This window comes from Anser cygnoides, chromosome 15, assembly GCF_040182565.1.
Source record: "Anser cygnoides isolate HZ-2024a breed goose chromosome 15, Taihu_goose_T2T_genome, whole genome shotgun sequence".
Classification (NCBI taxonomy): Eukaryota; Metazoa; Chordata; class Aves; order Anseriformes; family Anatidae; genus Anser; species Anser cygnoides.
The window spans coordinates 11267826-11286806 of record NC_089887.1 but is presented as its reverse complement, the minus strand read 5'-3'; the positions used below and the strand labels follow the sequence as shown (position 1 = coordinate 11286806).

Here is an 18981-nt window from a genome sequence, read left to right as displayed (position 1 = left end):
GACATTTGACTCTGAATAAAGTGCAGGTGCCTGTGCCAACAGGCCAGCCTGTGTAATGGCTAGGGCTAACAGCAACTGCTTACTGCTCTTCGGTCCACGAGTCCTTGAGCTGAGCCCCTCCTCAGGAAGTCATAGGAGGAACAACCCACTCTTGATCATGTCTTTCTTACAAGGTTTCAAACAGGCCTGGGGAGAAATGGTGACTATGTACTGAAACATCCCCATCTGAAGCTATGATCTGGAAAAATAACTAATGGTGACTTGTCCAAATTCTATGGAGCATGAATTTTGATAAATACACTTCTACTGTTAAAAAAGGCACTCAGCTGCTCAACCGTTGAAGAAGGTATAAAAGCTTCCTGACCAAGCAGCTGCACATTTTGTTGTATTGCTTTCCATAAAACCATAGCTGGGATCCTCCTGGCCATACACAAAGGTCTCTAGAGAGCACAGAGCTGGCACGGTCTGCTCCCATATCTGTTTGTCTGATTCTGGTACAAGGAAATTAAAAAAAAAAAAAAAAGTAGATCAGGGTGGAAAATGCTATGTTCTAACCGGGTCCTGCACCTGGGACAGGGCAACCCTGGCTATACGTACAGACCGGGCAATGAGACGCTGCAGAGCAGCTCCGCAGAGAGGGATCTGGGGGTTTTGCTTGATAGCAAGCTGAATATGAGCCAGCAGTGTGCCCTGGCAGCCAGGAGGGCCAACAGTATCCTGGGGTGCATCAAGCACAGCGCAGCTAGTTGGTCGAGGGAAGTGATTGTCTTGCTCTACTCTGCACTGGTGTGGCCTCACCTCGAGTACTGTGTGCAGTGCTGGGCACTGCAGTACAAAAAGGACATGAAACTGTTGGAGGGTGTCCAGAGGACGGACTAGAGAGGAAGATGTATGAGGAGCGGCTGAGGTCACTTGGACTGTTCAGCCTGGAAAAGAGGAGGCTGAGAGGAGACCTCATCATGGTCTACAGCTTCCTCACGAGGGGGAACGGAGGGGCAGGTGCCGATCTATTCTCTTTTATGACCAGCGATAGGACCCGAGGGAATCGTCTCAAGCTGTGACAGGAGAGGTTCAGGCGGGATATCAGGAAGAGGCTCTTTACTGAGAGGGTGGTCGCACACTGGAACAGGCTCCCCAGGGAAGTGGTCGCTGCACCAAGCCTGTTGGAGTTTCAGAAGCGTTTGGACTGTGCACTTAGTCACATGGTCTGAATTTTTGGGTAGACCTGTGTGGTGCCAGGAGTTGGACTCGATGATCCTTATGGGTCCCTTCCAACTCGGGATATTCTATGATTCTATGATTCTAACCATCTCCAGTTAAAGCTTGGAATTGTCTACCTTGCAGCTGATTGCCTAATTGAATTCACTGTGGCAGGGGATCTGGAAAGGAAGAGTACTGAGTCCCATGAGCATGGATCAAAACTCTGCTGTGAGTTGTATGCTCTAACTTCAGATGAAATATTAGACATTTCTCCATCATTGCAAGAGACGGGTGAGAGGCTTTCTGTTGTAGTCCATGGAGTAACATGATCCAGCAACGCTTTGAGTGGCTCGGGTCTTTTCCCATCCATCAACTTCATCACAGGATCTCCTTTCTTGCCATGCATCAGGAGCCCCATATGTGGCAGGCCAGGCACCAGCTGGCTCCTTGGCATGGCTGTGCTCTTCTGTACAGTCCCTCAAGGCAGCCCAGCAAAGGGAAGGGTAAGAAGCAGAGAATCAGCAGCAAAATAAATACAACTCTCTAATTATCAGTCCCAACTTTGCTGTGTGCAGCTTCCAATGGTATTCCAGAATGAAAAAATAAGAAGTCAATTGTTTCAGTGTAAGGTGACACAGATACAGAACTATGATCTAAACCAGCAGACACTGAACTTGAACTGACTATTACAGCTCAGGAAAAATATCCTGGAGTCTTCACTGATGGTTCAACAAAATTGTAGTCTTGGTGTGCAGAAGCAGTCCAAGAAGCCAGCAAAATATGGTGATGTCATCAGGAAGGGCTCCGAAGACAATAGAGAGGACATCATTTGCCTGCTAAAAGCTTGGTGCACTCACATCTATGCAGTTCTGGCCTCTGGATGCAGTGGACATAGAGTCCTGAAGAGGTCAACTGAGATGGTCATGGGTGTAGGGTAGCTGCAATACGAGTAGGGCTGGGGAAGGCTGGGATTTTTCAGCCTGGAGGAGAGGGCACAGAAACTTTACAAGGTCACAAGGTGAATGTGGACCTGGTGCTCATTGGGTTCTGCAATACTAGAACTAGAGACCATCGATGAGTCTAGTAGATTGGTTTAAAATGGATGAAAGGGACTTCATATGAGGCAGGGAGGGAGAATACACTTCTGGAAGCTGCTGCCACAGGAGGTTGTAGAAACAAATGGGATCAGCAGGTTTATAAAGGGATTAGCAAATTCACGAACAACAGGTCAATAAACAGATGCCGAAGGCAACATGCAGGAATGTACACTCTGAAATCATAATTACTGCTGCTGCGGATGTTGGAAGAGCAAAACCAAAAAAGGCTAGGCTCGTGTGATCTCCCTAAATGCCATGTCCTGTTGCTGAAAACAACACTGGGTGAGATGAACCAATGATCTGATCCAGCAGAGCATTTCTTATATTCTCAGTTTCATAATCCTTAGGCACATTCAGATCTTCTCAGGTGGTTGGTGCATGGCAGGAAGACAGGCAATTAGCAGGAAAGAAATTCTTGCATTTCCATTCCAAGTTGAAAATCTGATCAATGTCCAGTGGATAACATCCAGCAGGCCCAACATGAAAATGCTGTAATGTCACTGAAAAAGGTTGCTAGAGGTACAGTCTACTCACAGTGGAAATCTGGCTAGATCTAGTTGTCAAAAAAGACATGGTTAGCCACAAGAAGAAAGTGGGAAAACAGTGCGAAGGAGTTGTGGTAAGTTTCTGCTGTTTGGTTGATGAACGACTCCAATACTGCAGTGACAGCCCCGGGAAGGAATCTGTGGTCAACATCAAGTTACCACAGGCCTGCTCCTTCTCCTCTCAGATATAAAATCCAAGACCTGGAATCTGCCATGAATATCTCCAACGGCAAGAGATTCATCATGTTTAATGCCTTTTTGGTCATGGGAAACTCACAGAATGAGACCTCACAGGAGGGGGATCAGCAAACAGTTTTTCTAAGATGTTGCTTGTAATGTTAAACTTTTTACGATGTCAAAGAAGAGCAGACAATGTTTTAAGTTCTGATAATGCTTGTTTTTATCAGCCCCTTTCTCTCTGGAAGGACCTATATAGCTGTGCAGTTGCTGGTGCTTCGTATGGCTGCTCCACTGGGAGCAGTCTCTGCTTTTAGGAAAGGAAGGAGAGAAAGTATTTTAAGTCCTTCATCAAAACCGACATTACAGAGAAGGTTGACTCTGTCTTCTTTGACTACTTTATTTTTCCCACTGAATCAACAGCTTCCTTGTGAGGCTTTAAAGAAGAAAACTCCAGCAAGCTCAGCAGCCTGATGTCTGAGATCCAGCAAGGAAACCTCTCATGAAAGGGGTCTTGAGAGCTGGAAACAATTACAGAAAACAGAGATGCAAGGGCACAAATTGAACCTGTACCAGTGCAGAGGAAGGGCAGGAGGAAAACAGCCTGGATAAACCAGTGCTCTCAGTTGCCAGAAGGAACCACTGACTGGAGATGAGGCAAACTCATTAACAACACGTATTAGGAAAGAGCTGCTAGCCTGTAGGGACATGATCAAAGGACCAAGACACAAAAGAATATATAGCTCACAAGAGTCTTAAAGGCCAAAAATAAAACATCCCATGAGGAAGGTGTTGATTCAGCAGAGACAGGAAAAGTAGTCATAGAAGAGAGAAAATAGAATCAGTCTTCACAAAAATGTCATTTTTGATGAAGGACTTACAACTGGCAAAAGAGCAGTTGGAGAAGGTGGGCAGATGCTGAAAAGAGTGCATTAAAGTATATTTCAGTGATTCCAGTGTTTTTAGACTGTTTGCCTGAAAAAAAAAATAAAATCTCTTTTACCTCAGTAGCTGATTGAAGCCATCACACCCCATCAGAAGCTTTGAGAAACCATGGAGAGTGATGGGGTTGCTGAAGCAAGACAACAGGCTCTATTATCATTAGCAGGGTAAAGGAGGAAACTAGGGAACTATAAACCAGACGACTTCAATTCACAAAACAAACAAACAAACAACAACGACAAAAAACAGTGGGACATTTAATCGAAGAAAGGGATGAGTAATAACCATTGCTATTGCCAAGAATGAATCATTTCAGATGAGTCTGTTTTCCTTCTGTGACAGATTCCAGTCCTTGGTTCAACATCATTAGTCACTGTTCCTTCATCAATAACTTATGTGTTGTAATGGAGAATACACTTACTAAAATCTCAGATGTGCCTGAGCTGGAAGGGTTGTGAGCACCCCAAAGCACTGGGTTAAAATTCAAAATTATCTAGACTTATCAGAGAGACCAATTCAGTATGGGAAGTCTGACATTTAGGAAAGAAAAGTTGTCCAAACACAAGGCAAACAAACTGCCTAAGCAGCAATTTTTTGGCAAAGGACCTACAGGTTGCACTAATTGCAAGTTATGCTGTTGGCATATTGAATGCCAATATCGGATGTAAACACAGAAGAACCAGTTGTAAACACATGTTTTCCCTTATCTCTCGAGCAAGAGGATCTCTCAGCTGGTATCCTAAGATCAGCTTTCAAAAAGAAAAGAATTCTGAATCTTCCCATTGCTCCTCTGCTAAATGGGGAAGTACGTTTTGAATGGGAAAGTCTTGGTAAACTCCTCTAGGAAGCTTGCCTTCTTCCAGAAGTGTGTAGTTCCATGTCTTTTTCCAGGAAGCACTCTCCAGGGCCATGACTTTTTATCAGATGCTAATAAAAGAAATATCTAAGCTACCTGGATAAAGCTGTTTGCAGTCCCTTGAGAGGCTGGCAAAACTGTCGCGATCAGGTAAGCCATAGCTGTCAAGCTCATTTCCTGGTGTTGTTTTAGTAAAAATGAGCTCTCAGATGCCACTTGCCTTGGTGACAGCCACATAACAAAACACTTTGTTGTTCCTACAATCAAGTTGAAAAACGTGATGCCCAACGCAGTTGCTCCCAACCAGTTGACCGATGCTCTGAGCAGCGGCAGCCCCCACCCAGCTGCCCCAGTGCCATGGCTGAGCATGGCACCCCAAGGTCTGGCATGTCCCTGACGCCAGCAGGGCTCAGCTGTCCTGGCTGTGTCCCCCCATCTTCTCGGGCACCCCCGGCCTCCTCACTGGCTGGGCAGCATCAGGAGCAGAGAAGGCCTTGGCTCTGTGCGAGCCCTGCTCAGCAACAGCTGGAACACCGGGGTGTGGCCCGTGTTTTTTACCTGCCTGCATCCAAAACACAGCACCATATGAGCTACCATGAAGAAAATTAACTCTATCCCAACTAATCCTTCTCCTGATAAATGTTCTTTGTGGAACATTCTGAACATGAGCCAGCAGTGTGCCCAGGTGGCCAAGAAGGCCAACGGCATCCTGGCTTGTATCAGGAATAGCGTAGCCAGCAGGACCAGGGAGGTGATCGTCCCCCATACTCTGCTCTGGTGAGGCCGCACCTCGAGTACTGTGTTCAGTTTTGGGCCCCTCACTACAAGAAGGACATCGAGGCCCTGGAGCGTGTCCAGAGCAGGGCTACGAAGCTGGTGAAGGGCCTGGGACACAAGTCCTGTGAGGAGCGGCTGAGGGACCTGGGGGGGTTTGGGCTGGAGAAGAGGAGGCTCAGGGGAGACCTTATTGCTCTCTACAGCTACCTGACAGGAAGGTGTGGGGAGCTGGGGGTCGGCCTCTTCTCACAGGTAACTAGTGAAAGGACTAGAGGGAATGGCCTCAAGTTGTGCCAGGGGAGGTTCAGCCTAGAAATGAGGAGACATTTCTGCTCAGAAAGAGCAGTCAGGCATTGGGATGGGTTGCCCAGGGAGGTGGGGGAGTCACCGTCCCTGGGGGTGTTCAAGAAAAGGTTGGACTTGGTGCTTAGGGACATGGTTTAGTGGGTGACATTGGTGGTAGGGGGATGGTTGGACCAGATGATCTTGGAGGTCTTTTCCAACCTTAATGATTCTGTGATTCCATGTTTCTGGTGCAAAACAGTATTTCAGGATAATTCCTAAGGAAGGCAGTCTTCTGGAAACCCCCTGAGAACATGGACAAACTTCCGTAAGGAGGCCTACACACTTTTGGACAGCCTGGCAAGTGCTGGAGGCTCCAGCTCAGGCTGCAGCCAGGAGCAAGGCTGCACTGGCTGGCTAGCTCTGATAAAGGGACCACGGCTTGAGGCCCCCATCTTGTGGCAGTGGGGATGAGCGACGGCGACAAAACATCTGGCTGTTTGGAGCAGAGCGCTTCTGTGGCCAGGCAGAGACAGGGCACTGCCTGCTGGGACAGGCTGCCTCCTCTGAAACTTGCCCTGCTGTGTCCTTCCTAAGGACACAACGAGGTGTGAGAGCTATAGGAAGTGAAAGCCTGGCAGAGGCAGTGGGGACAGCAGCCAAATCGTGACCCACACACATATTATTCCCCTGCATTGCTCCTTACACTTCACTCTTCATGCACACACAGGCCCTTATGCATGTGCATAAATACGCTTTTTTTGCTCTGTGTATGCTGCCCCTTGCTTGCTTCCTAAGCATGTGTGCACATACAGTGCCTGCCAAGCCTGGAGGACATCCATTTCCTTTCTCACAGCCTCACCCATGTGTTGCCTCTTGCACACGCATTGGGTTTGCCATGCTCAGGACTGCAAGGATCCCCTGCAACAGAGTTTGGAGCAGCCCAGCAGCTTTGTCTTCTCAGCACGGGGTGGTGACGCCTGAGGCTGCTGCTTTGCAAGAGTAACTGACAGTCACTGGAGGCTGCAGAGGGCTGGGGCAAGTGTCCATCCTTCCACCCAGACCCACTGGTGTGGCACACAGGCCAGGGAGCAAGGGGGCCTGTGACAACTTCAAGTTGGCTCCGTGCCGTGGCTTTGCTGTGCCGGCCGCCCCAGGGCTTTCTTGAACCTTCATCCCTGCACCAAGCACTTCGGAGCCCTGGCAGGGATGGGACACAGTTACTCAGCACCTGACAGGTTTTAGGTCCGTTCCCCCCCCCTTCCCCCCCCTCCCCCGACTATCTGCTGCCCTGGTCTCTTACCACACCCACAGGCTGGAAGAGAGCCCATGCGACTGTTATCAGCCACTTGCAGCCCCCCACCTGCCATGGCCACCCCACAGCCTCACTGCTGGCCACGATAAGGGCTGGGGACTACACAGAGCCCCCAGTGCTGCTTCACAGCCTGCTCTCCTTTTCCTGCCCCGACATTACACTGCTGAAGTTCCACCCCAAAGAGCAGGATCTGGGGCTGAGCCCCTGGCATTTGAGGGCTCCCCTCGGAGTCACTCACGCCTGCTGTCCCCTCAGTGTGCCCCCAGCACCCCGACCAAGCAGCACACTAGCACTGCATTATTAGATGAGAACAGAGAAGTCCTACAAGCATTGTACAGCCAGTTGTGGGGCTGCATGGAAAGCTGTCCCTGCACAGGGTGTCCTCACTATGCCATCACACAGCTGGCTGCAGGTGCCAGGAACTGCCTCTCCTCCAGTCTCCTGCAAGCGCTTCCAGGATGAGGTAATCTCTTCCCATGCAACTTTGTCCTCATTGTGGTGAGGGGTGCACAGCACTCTCCACCCCAACTCGAAGGATCCCGGCGTGACTACGGTGCTCTGATGGGAAGGTCAGGACAGGCCGGGGCTGCAGGGAGCTCCCAAGGACCAGATTCTGGCCACTTGCTGGCCTTTCCTCTCCACTAGTGCCTAGAAATGCTCTGCTCATGCCTGCAGCTGGCGGAGCACTGTCTGCCTCCTAGGCACCACCACCCAACCACCTTCTCCTCTCCAAGCAGTGAAGACGACAGAACCCATTTCCTGTGCGTGCCCACCTGGTTCAGGGGATCTCCAGTTCAGGTGCACAGAGCCGCTCCCTCCCTCTCCCTCCCCATGGAGGAACAACCAGAGCAGGACACCAGGGCTGGAGCACAAATGCAACAGATTTTATTTCAGATCATTTGGCTGCTCGCTGTTGGAAGGCTGGCAAGAGGGTGGGTCCAGCTCTAGCCACGGTGCCGTTTAACGGTACTTGGCAGTCAGCACGGTACCCACGGCGCACAGGAACTTGTCCAGGGAAGCGTGGACCTCTGGGGTCAGGGCAGAGGGGTGGTGGATGGCAACCACCACCAGGAAGCAGTGGCCCAGGAACTGAAAGGCAAAAGGAGATGGTGAGCGAGTGGGGGAGGTAAAGGGGTGGCCAGATGGCCCAGGAGGGGTGCGGAAGAGGAGCTAAGGGGGAAGTCACTAGAGTCTCACTTTGAAGTTGACAGGGTCCACACGGAGCTTTTGGGCGTGGAGGTCACTGAGCTTGGAGAGAGCACCCGCGATGTCATCGATGTGGTTGACAGCCTCGACTAGGGCAGCCGCCACCTTCTTGCCATGCGCCTTGATCTGAGCAGAGCCGTGCTGCAGGTCAAAGTGGGGGAAGTAGGTCTTGGTCTGGGGGTAGGCGGTGAACATCCTGTGGAGCAGAGCGAGTCAGGGCCAGCGGGATCAACGGATGGGGGGACAAACCGGGTGGGGTAGGACACAGACAGTCATGGTGGGGGAGAGCAGGGGGTTGGAGAGGAGAGGATCAGGGACAGACGGAGGACGGGGACAGACACCTACCTCTCCAGGGTCTCGGCGCCATACTCTTCAGCATGGCCACCGATTTTGGAGAAGACACCCTTGACGTTGGTCTTGTCAGCCGCAGACAGCACCATGGTTGCAGCTCCGCGTTGGCAGCCCCCAGCACGGGTGCCCCCACTGGCGCCGCCGGCCTTATATCTCCGTGCCGGGCCGGGCGCCGCCCGCCCCCGCCCGCCCCGCCGCGGCTGGACCTCGGCCAGGCGGGGCCGCCGCCCTGCCCCGCCTGCGGCACCAGCACCGCCGGGGGGGGCAGACCCCGGCATGAGCTGGGGCTGGGGTTAGGGTTAGGGGGGTCTGACCCCGGCACGAAATGGGTTTAGGTTTAGGGTTTGGGGGGGCTGACCCCGGCATGAACTGGGATTGGGGTTAGGGTTAGGGTTAGGGTTAGGGTTGGTTAGGGTTGGTTAGGGTTAGGGTTGGGGGAGTCTGATGGGGTTAGCGTTAGGGGTGTCTGACCCCAGCATGAGATGGGATTAAGGTTAGGGTTTGGGGGGGGGGCTAACCCCGGCATGAACTGGGATTCGGGTTGGGGTTAGGTTTAGGGTTGGAGGAGTCTGATAGGGTTAGGGTTAAGAGGGTCTGACCACAGCACAAGATGGGATTAGGGTTACGGTTTGGGGGGTCTGACCCCAGCATGAGCTGGGATTGCGGTTAGGGTTCAGGGGGACTGACCCCGGCACAATCTGGGGTTATTGTTGGGTTTGGTGGGTTCCAACCCTGGCAGGAGCTGGGTTTGGGGTTAGTGTTAGGGTTAGGTTAGGTCTGTGCTGGCACAGGTTTAGTTTAGGGTACGTGCTGACACAATTGGAGAATTCCCTGGCTCCTGGGAACGGGGTACACACAGCAGATCCAGGGGGTCAGCACCAGGCACAGATGCAAGCACCAGCCTGCAGCAGCAGGAGCTGACAGCTGGGGAAGGAAAGAAGGCATGCAGGGCCACAGCGGCCCATGGTGAGTCCTGTGCACCCTGAATGATGAAGGTGAGGAGGGCAAGGAAGACGAGGAGGGTGAGGAAGATGAGGACAGCTGGCAAGGTGAGGGCAGCAGTGCTTCCAGTAGGTTCGAGAGCAGGCGGGTGGAGGACAGTTCACACCCGTGTTTCCTCCGTGGCCAGCGGTTCTTATCATTTGTGTTTGGGGGAGATTAGCTTGACCTGGCACCATGTCAGAGCATGGGAGGAGGGGGGAGCAGAGCCCAGGGAAAGAGTGGCAGGGCAGAGTGTTTTCATCCTGTGCACACATCAGTGGGGCAAACTGCAAAACGGATGAACCCTTCAAACTGAAGGCACAGGAATATTTGGGACTAAATGAACATGGAGACAGATACATGTAGATAATGCTTCAGAGCATGGAGGAATAGCACTGTGTGTTCATGAGTGCCCTCACAAAAGCAGGAGCCAGCATGGCACAAGGACTCCTCAGAGCCGTTTCTGTGCATGCAGGGTCCCAGTATGCCCAGTGGCCTGCACTCAGCCACTGCTTTCCTGATGCACCTTCTTTCATCCCTCACAAACTCTTGTTACCTCCCTCTGGTGACACAATGCAGAATAAACCCTGGGCTAGTTTAATATCTTATAACCCATCACCTCCCTCAGATCTAAAGCCAATGATTTTGGTTTGGTTTGGTTTGGTTTTGATTCAGGCTCCAAGAATGTGAAACCAGTGGCATTGGAGTACAGGTCCGCAGAAACCAGCTCGCACCCTCCCCAGATGCCATGGGAGGAGCAGACACCCAGGGCAGGGGAGGGGGACACTTCCTAGGCACTTGCTAGGGATTTGTGGCTCAGGGGCTTGAGACCAAGAGCAGTGTTTGTACTTCATGGTTCACAGTGGATTTTTTGTCACTCCATGAACTTGTCTGATTGCCTGTGGAGCTCATGCAGGCGCTTAGCTCCCACAGCATCCCAAATCAAATCCTAAACAGTCATGGTGACAGAGCCAGGAAGGGTTAATCCTTCCCCATGGAAAATCCTTCAAGGAGATCCAGGAACCATGGTTGGCTTCACATACCCTTACCCCACACCCAAGGTTTGCAGGCACAGGCAGGTGACAGGCTGAGCTCTGTCCCCAAGGTCCTGCTACCAGCTTCAGGACTGTGTTTAACTGGGCAGGCCCCAAGCTGGAATGGGAGAGTGAGCAGGGCCCTGGAGAGTAGCCATGGACCCCAGGGCCAGTGCCTCCTCCCCACTACCACAGCCAGCCCCGCCAGCAGATCTCTCCATTCTGAGGGATGTGGGGAAGCAACCCAGCCCACCCTGGGGCCCCCGATGCCCAGTCCCAGCACACACGGACACAGTGCTTTGGCAATGGTGTCTTTATTGAAGATGCAAGGGTGCAGGCAGTGGCTCATCTGTACTTTTCAGCCAGCACGGCAGCCACGGCCGACAAGAACTTGTCAAAGGCAGCATGCATCTCGGGGGTGTAGTCTTTGCCCAGGTGCACGGCCAGCACCACCTGGAAGCACTGCGACAGCAGCTGCAAGGCAAACCAGGGCTTAGTACCCCTGCCCTGGACGGATGGCCCTGAGTCCAGCCCACCCTGGCCCCAGCCCCTGCCCAGCTCCCATTCCAGACACAATCCCAGCCTCTGGCCCACATCCCAGATGCAATCCCAGCCCCTGCTCTCTGCCTGCTGGTCCCCAGGACCGTGGTACCTAGGACTGCAGGACCCTGGCCCTCAGTCCCCAGCACTGCCAGATCCCAGGAACCTCAGACCCCAGGAACCTCAGACCCCAGGACCCCCAGACCCTCAGACCCAAGGACCCTAGCCCCCGCTTGCCTTGAAGTTGGCGGGGTCAACACGCAGGTTGTAGGCATGCAGATTGCTGAGCTCAGACAGGGCCTGGCTGATGTTGTCCAGGCTCTTCACAGCATTGCCCAGGGCAGCCGCCACTTTCTTGCCGTGGCTACGGACCTGTTCAGAGCCGGGATGCAGGTCGAAGTGGGGGAAGTAGGTCTTGGTCTGGGGGTAGGTGACGAACATCCTGCCGGAGCAAGGCCAGTCAGTTTTGCTGCCCTGCTGCTCTGCCCGGCTCAGCCCGCACCCCATGGCGCTCTGGGTCCCAGCCCACACCCACTGCAGGGCTCCTGCTCCCTGCTGCCCACCCCATGAGGGCCCCCTGGGCCCAGCCCACACCTCTGCAGAGCTTCATTTCCGAATTCGTCCTGGTGGCCAGCCACCTTCTCCCACAACTGCGCGATGATCTTCTTGTCGTCGGCGGTCAGCATGGCGGCAGCTGGCGAGGCAGGCTGGCAACTGACGGGTTTCTGTGGTGGAGACACCCGCGGGGCCGACCTCTTATAGCACCCTGCGCTCCCGCCCTGGCCTTATCTTATCAGCGTGGAGGGGTGGAGGGGCTGAGGCCTCGCAGTGCCGGGACCAGGGAGAGGCTGCAGCAGTTCCTTGGGGGGCCCCAGCTTCCCTGGAGGGGGCCCGTCCCCAAGGGGGGCCCAGATGGGGCACCACTGCTCTGCTCTGCCCTGCTCTGCCCTTCCAGCTGGGCTGGCCCCCGCAGGTGGCCTTGCCGCAGCAGGCAGAAGGGATCTGAGGCAGCCCCTCACCAGGCCTGGGGCTGGGGAGAGCACCCAGCAGGGCTGCGCCTTACAGTCAACAGCAGCCATCAGCACATCCCATGGGTGCCACAGGCCAGCCACAGCCTTGGTCTTTCTTGCCAGTACTCCTGTCCAGATATGCCATTCTCCCCTCGACAAGCCCTGCTTGGCTCTTTGTCACTTGAGTCAGGGTGGGTCCCACACCTGCCCCTGGCCCTCCTGTCCTCCAGCCTCTGGCACATGCAGCCCACTCTGAGCAAAGATCGCTCGGGCCACCTCCCCTCCCCGTGCTGCCTTTGCTTTCTGCACGCTCCCAATGCCTCTGAGCTAGAGCCATGGACAACCTTTGGGGCAAGTCCTTGCAGGTAATGCCATGGCCCTGCTGTGGGAAAGGCATCTCTCCATCAGCCCAGAGAAATCTGGGTGGGGGAAGAACCTCTTTCATTGGCACATTGTCTTTCCAAAGTCATGGAACCATGGAATCATAGAATCACAAAGGCTGGAAAAGCCCTCCAAGATCACCTGGTCCAACCATCACCCTACCACCACTATCACCTACTAAACCATGTCCCAAAGCACCACGTCCAACCTTTCCTTAAACACCCCCAGGGACAGTGACTCCACCACCTCCCTGGGCGACCCGTCCCAATGCCTGACTACACTTTCTGAGAAGAAATTCTCCAAAATTCTCCAACCTGAACTTCCCCTGGTGCAACTTGAGGCCATTCCCTCTAGTCCTATCACTATAGGTCCATACCTGCATGATTGTCAGGCCTGCACTTGTTGCCTCATTCCCACCCCGGTATGTGCTCCTGCCTCTCCATAAATGCTAGGACACTCCATAGGGCCTATGGTGGTTGAGGACTGTCTTATCTTTCATTTATCTCTGTGTGAAGTCATTGATACAAGTGTGGGTTTAGGGATATACCAGGTGCTGACCTACCAGATCCCCCTGACTTGAGGACATTCAGGCTGGATATCAGGAAGAGGTTCTTCACTGAGAGGGTTGTCGTGAACTGGAAGAGGCTCCCCACAGACATAGTCACGGCACCGAGTCTGTCGGAGTTTAAGAAGCATTTGGACTGTGCTCTTAGTTACATGGTCTGATTTTTTGGGTAGACCTGTGTGGTGCCAGGAGTTGGACTTGATGATCCTTATGGGTCCCTTCCAACCTGGGATATTCTATGATTCTATGATTCTACCATGTAAGTTGTTGATTTAAACCTCTGAGCTACCCAAAACCCCACCAGTATAGTATGCTTTAAAAACTTACTGGTCACAGAAAATGCTGTGGTAGACTTCAACAGGTTTAGAGCAATTTGATGGTTTCAGACCTTCTGCATCTTCTCTCTCACACTTACCCAAATACAGAGCCTAAATTTTGTAAATTAGATGAACACTACAGCTCACTGCACCAATTCAGGCTTGCTGATCAGAGTTTGCTTAAGACTTTGCACCCATCTTTTCATGTCAAAACTCCTCTGAGACACACATGGACAGTGAATGTAACTTGATAAATATCTCACTGAAAGAGCAGGGATATAGCTCAGCAAAAGAAACAGGGGTCACTCAGTCCTTAGACACAGATCCTTTCTAAGATGCACTATACGTTCAGTTTGTTCCACATGTGTGGGAAGCTTATTTAGTCTTTGGCATGCCCATAGCATATGGCTTACTTAGGTAGAGAATACACCAACAAATGAAGGGGCTTTTGATTTTCAAACCGCTCTAAAAATTCCTGTATTTTCATGAAGAAGTGATGCATCACTGTAAGTCTTGGGAAGACTTTGGAAGAGGAAGCAAGGATGTAAACAAAACAGCTCACACATCTTTTAACATCTGGGAGCTGGGAAGAAGTCAGTGGGAGTCAGGAGGGCCTTGGCTAGTGAGGCGTGGGTAGGTATGTATGGAAGATTCATGCCTCCCCCCAGGCTGACTGTTGATACAGGTCAGCAATACAGGTGACCCATATTCTTCTGTCACCTTTTTCCAGACAAACACTCATAATTTCTGGTCCCGCAGATGTCATCAACACTCCAGTGTTGATGTGTTCACTCCAGTGGCCACTAGTTTTCCCAAATTTCAAATGCATGCAAAATTCCCAGTATAAAAACAGGAAACGTCAAGCTGACAGGATGGTCCCTTTACCAAACAGATGTGACTAGCAGGTGTGATAGCCCAAGGTGTTCAAGAAACACCAGATACCTTGACCAGACCCTGTGAAGAACAGCATGCAAATACAATGCCCAGCATCACCTTGTGCACATCCCACCATATGAAATGCAGCTATTGTTCAGAACAAGCTGTGCTGGATTTTGGAGAGGCCAAATCAAAAGCCTGGGTCCATTCAATATCCTAGAAGGGTAAAAGAATGTTTCCTAATCAGCTTTATCTTGGATGGACCTACCTTCTGAACTCTGAGCAGTAGCAGTCACAGGGCTCTAGTCTCTTCTGGGATTCTGCTCAACGGTATGTTATTTTTGCTATGTACGTGAACTTAAACAGCTTACCATTTTCCTTTCCATATTATGTAGAGATTTCAGGACACCCCTATCTGAACGCTATGGTGTAAGTGGAACATGTGAAGATGAAAGCACAGAGACCATAGTTCACAGTTGAATTATTTATTGTGGTTTGCAGATGACCAAGCCCCTGCATAGGGGATTTGAGAGGACTGCATAGGAAGGAGTGAATACCCCAAAGCTTGGCAGCTGTGATGTGCCATGGATGCGCGTCCCTCATCCTCTGTGGAGGCCATTTATCTGTACTTCTCAGTCAGAACAGAAGAAACACTGGACAGGAACTTGTCCCACGCAGCATGAACTTCTGGAGTGAAATCACTAGGATAGTGGGCAGCCACAGAGCACAGGATACAGTGGGAAAGCAGCTGTAAGGGAAAACAAGATTAATTCCATTGTAATCAGTAACAGATGCCAGTCTGAGGGTCTGCAATTGACCTTGGTTTGTCCCAGCATGCTTTGGAATGACAAATACATGTCCCAAACAGGTGACGTTAGTGCCTGAAGAAGGAGAGTGTGTGAAGAAGCAGACTGGCCTCTTGTATTGTGCAGAAGGCACTGCTTGGTATAAATCCCTCTTTCCAAATGTCTCTTTCTTCTTCACCAAAGGGAATTCAGATTTAATTAAAACTATTCAGGGAAGGTGATACCACCTGACATGTAAGGAAGATTGATAAATTACAACAAAGGCAGCAAGGACTCAGATCTGTCTAACACAAACCACAGAAGCACCTTGAATAATCCTTTGCTTGACCCGAACCAGATGTTTTATTAGAAGATCCAGTCTCAGGTTGAAAATCAGATTGGGAACCAGCAGCAACATGAGTTGACAAGGCTGTACCATACAGTCAGGGATCAAACATCCATTAGCAAAATGATCTGTGGTCTCTAGTTCTGTGACTGTTTTCATTCTTGAAAATGTCTGTGTTCACTTACCTTGAAGTTCACTGGGTCCACCCTAAGGATGTAAGCATGCAGCTCACTGAGTTTGGCCAAAGCGCCTCTAATGTCATCAATGTTCTTCACAGCTTCCCCAACGGCATTCATGACCTTGGAGCCATGGCCACGAAGCTGAGCTGAGCCTTGGCTGAGATCAAAATGAGGGAAGTAGGTTTTCGTCTGGGGATAGCTGGAGAAAAGCCTGGAGGAGAACATGATAATGAAGTTTGGCAGTGGAAAAGGCATGCATGATCTGACAAAACCTCCGGGCAAGTACACTGTAAACCCACCAGCTTCAGAAGTACACTCCTTCAGCAGTTAACAGAGCTTTGGAAGCTTGAACCTGGCATCAGAAGGTCTTTCTGCTCTTAAACCTCTTCTGTAGTATGTACAGATTAAACAGTGGGCTAATCTATACATACTAGAGAAGAATGAAATGCTAAAAAAACATTTTAAACATAATGTATTTTTCTAAATAAATAATAGCTCCAAATTGTCACTACATTTTCTGTATTACACTGTAAGCCAGTTTCCAGGACTGGCTTACAGTCTTAAAACTACTATGATCTGAACAAACCAGAATCAATATGAGTGGTACTCAGAGTCCCAGGAGTATCACAGTACTTTAGATTGATTTTAAATAACATTTAAATAACGTTGAATAGCAATCACTTCTGAAAAATTTCCAGAATATTAACCTTTTTGTGACAGCTTGCTTAATTTGAATGACTGGTTTGCCGTGCTGTACTTCATGCAGGGTCCAGTTGTGTTGTTTCCTAACAGCTTTTTATGTATCAATTGGAGCAATGAAACACGAGTACCCAGTGAATCTCATGGACAGCTATTCCCTTGATGCCCATTATATGAGAACTTACATGATAAACCACTGAAAGTTCATTTCCTAATAGTAATAACTCTGTTTTAGGTCATCAGGTATGAATGACTTTGAATTTCTCTTTAGGGCTCCTACCTGTCAGTTCTTCTGAATTGCCATAATCAAAGTAAACCCATAAGATTATTTAGGAAAGTATCTTTGCTGTAAGATTTTGAAACCATCTATTAGCATTTAGTAGCACAGATGTAGTTCCAGGAAAAAAAAAAAGTCATATTAAACAACATGGAGATAGTCAAGCAATTCTCATCAGTCCCGGTGTGACTGTATGAATCTCACTCATACAACGTTTACACAAGAAGCATCCTAATAGCAAATTCAGAGGAGGCACCCTCTGGAGAGGGTATTCTGGGTGACTTACCTCTCCAGTGATTCTGCCCCAATGGCATCAGCTTGGGTAGCCACCTTTGTCCAGATGGTGATCACGGCAGCCTTCTCAGCTTGAGTGAGCGTCATTGTGTGGGAGAATGCAGGCTCAGGCTCCTTGCAGTGAACACTCAGAGCAGGTTTGTACTAATTGCCCTCACAGCCCTGGTTATAAAGAGGCAGAGGAGAGTGGACCTTGGCGTCTGTCCACATTCATTGGTCACTCCAGAGGCCCACCCATGGAGGTGGGAGACTCTTATCTCCCCGTGAAACAGAGCCTTTTTCGGAAAGGGTCAGTGCACTGGCCTTCTGTTTTGCTGGTGTTATCAGCTTCTTGCTTCTTAACATAATGGCTATGTGGCCTGAAAAAAATGTCTGGACACATATCGATACATGAACAGAGAGAGAGTGCTGGAAAATTCCAGTGATGGCAGATTAAGACACATCTTTAAGCTGAGGAGCATGTGGATTTCAAGCATACTAAGAAGCTTGGAGAAAAACCTTTATGTTACCTTGCTTCACAGATGTGAACACCAGACCATGTCTTTCTGTGGCATATCATACACTTCCAATTCATGTGGCCACCACATGTCCTAATATTATGTTAAATACTTCCTGGGTAGTGCTGGGAACAGGCTGGGAGATGCACAGCATAGTTCAGAGTGGGAGTGAGACCCTGCTTTGCTGGAAAACTGTGCAGATTTTGCCACGTTTCAGCACTTCCAGGCATTTGCCAGCCTCTTGCAAAGAATTAGGGACCCACTCCACTACTGATATTGCTTATTACAGCAACAGTAGTAATGGATATATGGATACAGGGAGAGAGAGCTTATGAATTTGAGATCTTATGAAATTGAGAATATTTCTTCTAAAAAGAGGCTTGTATATGTGAGAAAACCCGGTTGGATGCACGTTTCCTTACTGTCTGTGGATCTCAAAGTGCTGAGACCAGAGGGCTTCCTGAGGCAGTTAACATAGATGTTTCCCAGCGGTTTATTTCCTTAACCTACAGTTCCCTCCTATAGAGATCTGAGTTACATCACTAAGTGCCTCATACTGCATCTCTTTGATTTCTAGTTGTGTGGTTCCTACTGTTAGTTATCCCTGGTGTTTTAAAGCAGCCTTCAGCACCTCAGACAGTGCTGGTATAAACTGTGCTACATGCTGTACATGCACAGGAAAGCCTGGTCCCATGCTAGAAAGCTTGTAGCTTCAGGGCTTGGAAAGACCAGCACAGGTCTGTAATCGCAGATATGTGGGCAAAATGTCAAAGAAATACCCTTCTGGAGATGGTCGCTTCTGATCCTCAGAGAGTATCCTGCCAGCACATGAACCAGAAGTAAATCTCTCTGCCACCCTGATAAACCACAAAAGCAGTACACACCACTGTGCATTGGCAGCAACGCACAGCAAGCTGGCTGGTACAGGCAGAGGCGTCAGCGCTCTCTGCCCAAATAGCCTTGCACATTTGTGCTGAGGAGGTTGATATGTATACGCCAGATTCCTTGCCAAGACGTGTCTGTGTTTCACAACGCTACCAACAGCTACAGACGATGCTCCCCAAACATGGTTGTCCTGCTAAGAGGAAAGCCCTTCTAAGGATCTAGTGGTACTTGGGTCATGTATGCATTGGAGTACATCCAGCCAACAGTTATCTGAATGAAAGTAGCAGTGCCAGTGCAATCATACCACCTAGCTCCCCTAAATGTCACACAGGCACATGCACCAAACGTGGAGACACTCTTGAGAGCTACGGTGTGGCTGTGCTGTGCTGCTGGGCACCGGAACCCGACTGCCAGCATGTATTGGGTTTGGGGTGTGATGTTCTTATAGTGCTTTTTATTTCTTTTTTTTTCTTTTTGTGTCTTCACATGAAGTTAGATCTCTTCTATAACAGGAAAATATTATATTCAGTTTATATAGCATAAATGGAGGGAGGTATCAAGGGAGGC

General features: G+C 50.3%; 3 protein-coding genes across 3 annotated transcripts; all 3 read right to left on the bottom strand.

Moving 5' to 3' along the window:
* Window positions 1-8054: 8054 nt before the first annotated feature.
* On the bottom strand, window positions 8055-8902 carry LOC106033601 (hemoglobin subunit alpha-A). Its single transcript, XM_013177230.3, has 3 exons — window positions 8743-8902; window positions 8389-8593; window positions 8055-8280 (listed from the first exon to the last, which is right to left on the bottom strand). Exons 1-3 carry the CDS (start codon window positions 8835-8837, stop codon window positions 8152-8154), a joined length of 429 nt encoding a protein of 142 aa, XP_013032684.1. The 5' UTR covers window positions 8838-8902; the 3' UTR covers window positions 8055-8151.
* A 2159-nt stretch (window positions 8903-11061) lies between these two features.
* LOC106033591 (hemoglobin subunit alpha-D) lies at window positions 11062-12063 on the bottom strand. The gene is made up of 3 exons (XM_013177220.2): window positions 11898-12063; window positions 11541-11745; window positions 11062-11237 (listed from the first exon to the last, which is right to left on the bottom strand). Exons 1-3 carry the CDS (start codon window positions 11987-11989, stop codon window positions 11109-11111), a joined length of 426 nt encoding a protein of 141 aa, XP_013032674.1. The 5' UTR covers window positions 11990-12063; the 3' UTR covers window positions 11062-11108.
* Window positions 12064-14921: 2858 nt separating this feature from the next.
* LOC106033590 (hemoglobin subunit pi) lies at window positions 14922-17487 on the bottom strand. The gene is made up of 3 exons (XM_013177219.3): window positions 17025-17487; window positions 15769-15973; window positions 14922-15200 (listed from the first exon to the last, which is right to left on the bottom strand). The coding sequence occupies exons 1-3, from the start codon at window positions 17117-17119 to the stop codon at window positions 15072-15074; spliced, it is 429 nt and encodes a 142-aa protein (XP_013032673.1). The 5' UTR covers window positions 17120-17487; the 3' UTR covers window positions 14922-15071.
* Between the last annotated feature and the right edge of the window lie 1494 nt (window positions 17488-18981).